General features: G+C 34.6%; 1 protein-coding gene across 7 annotated transcripts in view; it reads left to right on the plus strand.

The window, feature by feature from the left end:
- Positions 1 to 7,588, plus strand: part of FERRY3 (FERRY endosomal RAB5 effector complex subunit 3) — a 24,388-nt gene extending 16,800 nt beyond the window's left edge. For 6 of the 7 annotated variants that reach the window (XM_068654095.1, XM_068654133.1, XM_068654090.1 and 3 more), the window contains 3 exons: positions 2,991 to 3,048; positions 4,274 to 4,341; positions 5,366 to 7,588. In XM_068654095.1, the coding sequence (XP_068510196.1) occupies positions 2,991 to 3,048; positions 4,274 to 4,341; positions 5,366 to 5,458 (219 nt within the window). In that variant the 3' untranslated portion in view covers positions 5,459 to 7,588. Of the gene's footprint in view, positions 1 to 2,990; positions 3,049 to 4,273; positions 4,348 to 5,365 lie in introns of those variants that run through there. The other variant, XR_011088571.1, reaches the window with a different exon arrangement.
- Positions 7,589 to 8,710: the final 1,122 nt, after the last annotated feature.

Genomic DNA, 8,710 nt, shown 5'->3' on the forward strand with positions numbered 1-8,710 from the left:
AAAAAAATTAAGAATTCTGTTTTCCTTGTTTTTTCTTGTTACTTCAACAACAACAACAACAGTTTTGTGTTGTTTTTTTTTTTTTTTTTCTTTTTTCTTTTTTCCTGTTCTGATCATTAATTTCAGTAAAGGAAGGAAACTGTGTTTGATATTTGAGAAAGACAAAAATAGACAAGTTCAAATTTAGGACAACTGAGGTCCTAATGTCTGATCATTGCACTGAATCTAACATAAACTGAACTGGGGAATGAAATGGTTACATGGAATCATTAAAAATGCTGGAGTTGGCATACTTCCTTGGTAGTTTCAACATAAGGGGTATCGTATGCTGCCATCCATATAGCAATGTGGAAGAAAACAGACCTCTTGAGGGCTCTCAGGCAGCTGCCTATGTGATGATAAGTTAAGAAAAAAATGTTTGAAAAAAGTTGATATTAAGGGAATATAAGGTGTGCAGTAAATATTTGTGAATGTCATTTATACATGTAGAGAGATTATCAAAGAGTGTATTAACCTTCAGTTTTTCTCTTACTGTTTCATACCATGAAACATGCATAGATATACTTTAAATAAACACCTCGATAATTCTTAACTTAACTGAAATTAACCATTGAATTTCGGTTTGAAATCTTTGTCTCATAAGAAGTGTATGGACTTAGTGTTTTCATTACCTGGTTCTGCACAGACTTCTGCAGAGACTTAAAGATGGTCTTCTAGATACAAAAAAGCAGCAACTCCATGCAGTGACTCTGTCACAAATTTCAGTGTTGAGAAAGTTTGCAGCATATCTTTCTAATCAGTGCAATTGGCCTTTTTTACTTTTATCAGCTAAAGGAATGTTAATCTAACAAAAGATCTATTCATCCTGAAAAGGAATAGTGTGTGCTTTCTGTAGTGAATGAAACCAAAAGTCCCAGACGCTTTTTTTACTTGCTAGAATGCTGTTAACGAAAACTTACCGTATGTGATGGGGTGTTTGTTATTTTCCTGTCTCCTGTGCTGTGTTTTGAATTGGCACTTATCTGGCTATTAATTTCCACAATTGTTACTTAATTTACATATAGGGAAAAGTCCTGACAATGTGTCAAGATCATGATAACTTAAGTTTTTAAAGATGAATTAAAATCAAATCATTACTGCGTCATTCTCTGTTCTTGTGGCTTGCATGCACTGACATTGTAGATTCAACCTGTTATTTCCTTGAGTGACCACAAGATTTAACATCTATGTTTCTCTGAAATAGTCTGAGGAGTAGAGTCATATCCTGCAGTCTCAATCAGTCCTTTTAAGGCTAGTTTCTTTTATTGATTATATAATGTGCTCGTAAGTTGCCTTCAGAGCAACAGGACCTTTCTTTTTAGGTATTCATTTTTAACCTAAGCCAAAACAGTGATCAAAAGTAGCAATAAACTCCTACATTGCTTGTGACAGAATGCAAATGTGGGCAGATAAATTATAACAAAGACCAGCTATTTCTTCCAGAAAGGTTAGAAAAGAAAAAAAATAAATTGTCCAATATTGTTGTTTCTGATTCACATGTTGTATAGTCTAAAAGCAGCATCTATTGATGCAAGAATTTACCTCGTGAAAAAAAAAAGGTCTGTAAAGTTATTCTAACTTAGGCTGTTTTTATGTTACTATAAGGCTGTTACTATTTCAGGTATGGGAGAATATAGGGAGATGCTCCCACCTAAGAAAAAAATGAAGCTTTTAGTTGTTGCTTAGTGTAGAGACATTCAATATATTGACTCAACATTATCAGTCAGCATTCTTGGACAACCTTGCTTCTCAAATAATCTTTTTAAATCCTGAAATTAAGCTTTTTGAAAATGACAGCTTGCACACTGCTTGACATAGCAAAATAAATGCTGGCTTTACTGAATACAAAATTATGTAAAGCATAAATTTTAAAAGGTACATGGAATGATAAATTTGATTCCATGTGTATATTCCTATGTTCATACTAGAAAGTGCACTTTTTGATGTTGGAGGGCACATCAGAACAAATAAGTATTATTTTCTTCCTGAGAAGTGTTTACAGTGACATTCCTTCTGCCTCTAACTAGGAATGTTCATCTTAATATAATTGATTTTATAGTTTACAGCTGAAGAATGCTTGATGTACTAATGCATTTGAACTGTTACTTAAATTCTTTAGACCAGGGCCTGTTTGCCATACAGTAAGGTAGCTTATACAGGTGCTTTTCATATACCATCTTGGTGTTTAACTTCAGGTAAGAATTTGCTGTCTGGTCATATCTGAAACCCGTCCCATCGGATGAAGCCGGATTTTGTTTGTTTTAGCTCTTAATAAAAACGCACCTTTAGGATAAAATTATTTCTACCAATTTCAGTATTAGAGATATTTTACTGAAGGTGTATGGGTATGCCAATAAGCCTAAATCAGAGTCATCAAAAATAGCTGTTAATCATCAGCTACTGCTGTTAAGACATGGTCAGGAGCCTCTCTTCAGCTAACTGAAGCACAAATCTGATAGTCACAATTGGTTATTGCACGTTTTTCTGAAGTTCCACAGAGGAATTAAGTAGACCCATTTTCCAGTGACATTAATAGGATTATTATCAACAGTATGGTGGTGTGTGTTTGTTTTTCAAGATCTTAAAAATATATAGGCTGTTCAGACACTAGGCTCTCATACCAATAAGCAGTGGCTATGCTTTTATGGTCTCATATACATGTATATAAATATAAATATATATATATATACATATATAAATATATATATATATAATCTATTTGTATATATGGGTCATGTGTGTTTATGTATCCATACACATATACACACACCACCTGTGTAGAGTACTTCAGAAAACTGAATCCCTCATCATGGCCTGTAATGCTGCTTGGATACCTGGTGGAAAAATATGGTTTTATGGTAATAACTTATTATTTTTAACAATTTTCCTTTTTTCTCTTGATGGTAGATCCATGGGCATTGGACCTTTTTCATTTATTTATTTATTTTTAGGAAATGACTATTCCATGGTGCTTAAAGAGAGCAGAGCTTGTGTTCAAGTGTGTTAAAGGTATGTTAGTAAATGCTTCAGCTCATTTCCAGGGTTGCATTTGATGACATCCAGTCTTAAATCAAGCTGTATGTTTTCCCCAAAACAAGTCATTTTAGTAACTTACTACTTGTTAAAACACTTATGCTTTCTCTTTAAAAATATTAACTATTATTGTGGGACTATTTTAAGCATCAGGAAATAATCTCACACTAGAATGGAAACTAAAAGTGTTTTGAAAATATCTTCAAACTGTTACAAAGACAGTGAAAGAAAAAGCCCTTACTGCATTTGAGCAATCTCTGAAGGAGGGCAGGAGAAGGTGGTTCTCTACAGTATACTTCCCAGTGTCTGTTGTATTTTAATTTCCCCAGTGACAATTACCTATACTTTTTCAAGACTGGTTTATACGCTAATTCGCCTTTTTGCTTGAAAGTCATCATGATTTGACTGTCATTTCCTATATTTCCCAACTGTGTTACTGCTTACTGCATTCTTGTGTCCTGCACTTAAACACTCGCAGCAGTCATTTAGAGTATTTAAAATGCTAATAGTTATGTTCTTTCTACCACCTACTTAAGAAATCTCTTGCTGTTGTGAACTTCAGCGGTTCACAATGAAATATCATCCATGTAACCATTTTCATTATACAAGTATTTTTCCAAGCATCTTTATTTGTCACTAATGTATTTCTGTGGACCTTGTAGTTCGTTGGTTATAGTTAGGAAATGCTAGCATAAAAATGCCAAATGATGATAAGTTGAGCACTGAGCATTAAGCATTTTCTATGTAAGTAAGTCCAAGTAGTTTCTGTTCTTGCCAGATGGCCAAAACCCTTTTGGCAACTGGATATTGTCTTGCACTCATTCATCTGGATGTGATCACATCAGAGCTAAAGAAAAAAGCTGCTTCTCAATGAAAGCAAGCTATTGAAAAAACTCCTAATAATCATATTCTGAGAAAGTTCTCACTTCTGCTGGCTAGTATTCTGCTGTACCATAGACCTGGTTATTTTGCTCTTTAAAGGTATTCCAATTTTCTCAATAATTCCTCATTAGATTTTCCAGTTAAATCAGATTTCAGTCAGTTGATCAGTCAAGTCTGATTTAAATGTGACTAACGATATCCCTAGTTAAGGCGGTTAAAATCCTAATTGTATGTGAAAACTTCCTCATTGCTTGATAACAGTGTAATTGAGGGAGGAGTGTACATATATAATGAATATAATATGAGTGCTGTTTTTTAGGTTTCATGATGGAAATGGCTTCATGGGATGGAGGAATTTCTCGGACTGTACAATTCTTGGTACCGCAGGTACGTTAAATCAAGTTTGTGTCTAAACTGGGAGACTGGGAACAAGAAGTTAAATGCCAGCAGATCTAGATTTATGCCCTGTTTTTTAGTTTGAGCTTAAACCTAATTGCTGTTAGTTTCATCCCTTGCTTACAAAACAGGAATGAAAGGGTTTTATATTTTTGGGTATCCTGTAATACCTTTTGAGGATGCTGAAAATGCAAACTGGGAAGTTCACCTTTATCAATGGTTAATACGTAACCTTAAAAGAAGATACTCTTTTTTTTTTTCTCCTATTTTTTCTGAAGAGTTGGGACTAACATTGCATTATATAACGTTAGTTTTTTGTTAGTCATACTGTTGAGCATCTTGGAAAATTGCAATGTACTGAGTTCAGTCATGCTTCCACAAAGCGATTGATTACTCTAGATTTTTCAAGTTAATTGTAATAAAGATTCTGGAACGATTTAACTTGGAGTTCTAACTGATTTGCAGAAACAGGAAATTTTGCAAATGTGACCAACACTGAGGTGTTTTTTGTGTTGTTATTTTTTTGGTTTGTTTTTATTCTAAAAAGTGGTGCTAGAAGTTCTGTAAAAAATCAGAATTGTTGTATGAAAGAAATAGCAAATACTTGTTGACAAAGTACTAAACTGCTGAGCAAGGAGGAAGCAAAGAATAAATAAACTGAAGATGACTCTAACGTTGGAATTCAGACAGCAGAAGTCCTGTAGATAATGAACAGCACTGTCCTGATTCTGCTTACCAGAACTGATCAATTATTAGAACAGGAAATGTACTGGAAAGAGATATATCTCATAAATATACGAACATGATTTTAAGGTCAATCTTTTTCTTTTGATTGAATTAAATAGAATTATAATGTCCATTTTGAAAACAATCTTCTTGGCCTTCTGAAAAACTGCAACACTTTTAAATGTTAAAAAACATAGTTTAAACAGATCTAGTTCTTCCAAACTACAGCAAAAAGCTAAAGCTTACTGGTGTATCTCTTTATTGTTTTCTTTTTCTCTCCTCCCCCCAGACAATTTCTGAGGAAATGTTTTACCAACTGAGTAACATGCTTCCCCAAATCTTCCGAGTGTCCTCTACATTGACTCTAACCTCTAAGCACTGAATTCTGTGCAGCAGTAAGACATACCCTGTTGACAAAGGAAGAAGCTATGGAGATTCTTTATGGAAATGTCTCTTTTCCAAGGCCTGATGACCCTGAGTTGGCATTTGTTGCAATTTCAAGAATAATGTCATCTTAATAAAAGATGCTGTCTGCATTTGGTTGTTAGCATTTTATTTTTGTCTCTCTCTGTTTCAGCACAGCATTTATGTTGAATTCCTCATCTTTTTTCTGAAAGACATGAAATGTAACTAGTCTTATGTAATCCACAGAAATGATTCACATAGTTTGGTAGGAATAAGACTTACGGTAGAATTAGGATCAGGGGGAGTGAGGGCCTTCAGATTGCTTAGTTTTAGAAACATTTTCTGAATTGGCTTGGTGACATTTAAAGGAAAAAAGAAAAAGATGTTACATGTCTCCTTTGACAAATTATATCAAAATTATTCTCAGTTGTCTTTCCAAGCTCACAATGACTGCAAAATAAAATGTAATAATGCCTCGTTTTACCAATTAACTGTTATAAAATGAAAAACATGAGAGAATCCTTTAGCATATTGCATTTTGTAAACCACTGGAAGTATTAAAAAAGAATCAAGCTAATGTATCTGTGAAAATGATTAGGTGTTCTTTTAATTACTACCTTTTTACTATGTTATCTTTCTGCTTTCTTTGAAGATTTCACATTGACAAGTCTCATGTACAACTTAGTAGGAACATTATAATGTTCTGAAATCTGTTGCACAGGAATATTTTGCTGCTTATTGTCAAACTGTTTTATCACTGAAGGTTCTTTATCAGTAATCAAGATGCTTGTGTGAAATTTCTTAGGCCAAACTTGAATTCACTCAAATCTCATAACCTTCTGCCTCCTACTGATAAGAAACTAGGAAAGAAACTGCTTTTATCCCGTCTTGGACAGTCAAGCTTTTTGAACATGTCTGTGGGCACAAGAGGCTGTAAGCAATCAGTGTAGAGACCAGTCACAGGGAAAGTCGTGTCTGAAGCTGGTATTCTCGGTGTTCCCAAAAGAGTTAGGCTCACGAGAAAGTAGCTGAGGTAGTGAAAGTCCCAGGGAGCTTTTTGAAGCCCACAGTTCTGTTCTGTAGGATACACTGGGATCCTGGCAGAGATGGGTTTGACTCTGTCTTTCGAGAGATTGCCCAAGTTCTGCACTTGAAAACCAGCTAAAAATTAGATGATTTACTAGCTTCATTGTGACTTTATTATTGTTTTATTTAGTTTGATGAATGTGAAGAGTGTAAAGCTCTGTATTGGGGAAACTCTAATTTAAAAAATATATCTATAATTTATATAAAAATTAAATATGAATTATAACTAATTTAAAATTCTTGGAGAGTCAATATTAATAAGCATGTGATGTTTATAAATGGCATAAACTCTGAAGTTAATACTTTTACTGAATCCTTCATGCTGTACAGAATCCACCTAAGTGACACAGCAACTATCTATTGCTGAACTGTCAAATGCTTTCTTTTCCTGTGCCAGCAGCTTCTAAAGAAGAATCATGAAAGTAATGTGACCTTGTTTGGTGTTCCAGAATAGAAGGATGTAAATTAATCTAGAATGATCTGGATTAATCCTGTTAAAGCTCATTGCTACTCATAAGATGGAGTCAAACTCTAGTCCTAGAAAATCAAGTGCTCTAACCAAGATTCTGTTTGTGAAAGATGTGGTAGCACAAGTACTCCTTGTTGTAAGTTGTAAGACTTCATCTGTTTTAAAAGAGAGATGTGTGTTACATAATTGCCTCCTCCCCCTGCCCCCCCCAGTCAGTACATCTACCACGAAGTAACCCGTGGAACACCAAAAATCCTTGAGCAAGTTATCTGTCTGATACTTTCAGACTTTTAATAAAAATTCCACACAAATACTTTTATTATGACAAAACTTCAGGACATATCTAATTTAGTAACACTTGTGTAAAACTGCAAATAATGTCAAAAAAAAAATTATTTACTTTTTGTGGTAAGTCCTGCTGCCTTTCATTTTTTGAGGCTGTGTTTATTCAGTCCTCAGAAAGTGGATTATATATGAGCTTTTCACCCTAATAACCAGTTCCTCTTTGATACAAAAATGAGCAAATAAACTCCAGGGGTGAGGTTTTGGAAAGTATAAAGGGAAGAAATGGTACTAAACTATTATTTATGCTTAACTTGTTCTGAAGCTTGGCCCTTATAAGCACTGAAAAGGCTTGCCAGACTTTGTCAAAAGAATTCTTGATACATCATCTATTATTCCTGCTTTTCATATCTGTTTCCAGGAAGTAGTGTTAACAGCAAGTTTTAGCTGTCATTCTTTGTAGAAAAACAGAATACAGAGCTGAGATGACCTCAGCTGTCCTTTCTATTTTATCTGTACCTGGCAACTGTACAGACCAGTAGTATACAGACTGCAATTTATGAAATAAAGCCATCTAAGAAATCCTACTGGGGCTGTGAGAAGCTATTTGAGATTAAAAGGAAAATGACTCAATCGGCATGAGGTTTTCTATTTGTATATGCACAGCAGCATTCCTTGGAAGGATGACAGTGCTGAATACCTTTAAGATGTTGTGTAAAATTGTGTATGTGGCTGTGCTTGTATTAAGTAAATTGCTTTGAAGAGAAATGTGGAAGACATGACATTGTACAGGTATTTGAATGTGCTTATGGTGGTTGAAATAAACTGCAGATACCCTTAGCAAAATCTGAACCGAGGTTTAAAGTCTTAGTTTGTCAAGAACATCCCTAGCTGACTTTCATATCCATTGTCTTCAGCTATACAATCTGGGGCAGTTTGCTTACAAGATCACTGATGCCAATCAAGGCAAAGAATGCAGGCAGTTGAGGAACAGATTTAGAGTTGTAATTCAGACCAGACTTCGTTTACACTGCTGTAAAATATATATATTTTTTACACTGCTAGAGATGTAAGTGTTGGTACTGCCCAGAGGGATAAGAATTACATCAGAGGTCTTTCCTTCTACAGTAGTTCAATACTTTGGAAAGCTCAACTACCCTGAAGGCAAAGAAGCATTGTAATTACAGTTAGCAGAATCAGGCAGGTGGGTTCAGTTCATCTGTCATCAGCTGCGTTCTGTTGGCAAAAGAACCTCACTCATTTTTAGCAACAAACAGTTCCAACAATAAGAATGGGGTAATACCCCTAGATTGGTGAAGTCTGTAGCTTGATAGGAAATGTGACTTTGAATTCCTACAGATAATAAATAAATAATATTAATAAACAAAAAAT

This window comes from Anas acuta, chromosome 1 (assembly GCF_963932015.1).
Source record: "Anas acuta chromosome 1, bAnaAcu1.1, whole genome shotgun sequence".
NCBI classification, from domain to species: Eukaryota; Metazoa; Chordata; class Aves; order Anseriformes; family Anatidae; genus Anas; species Anas acuta.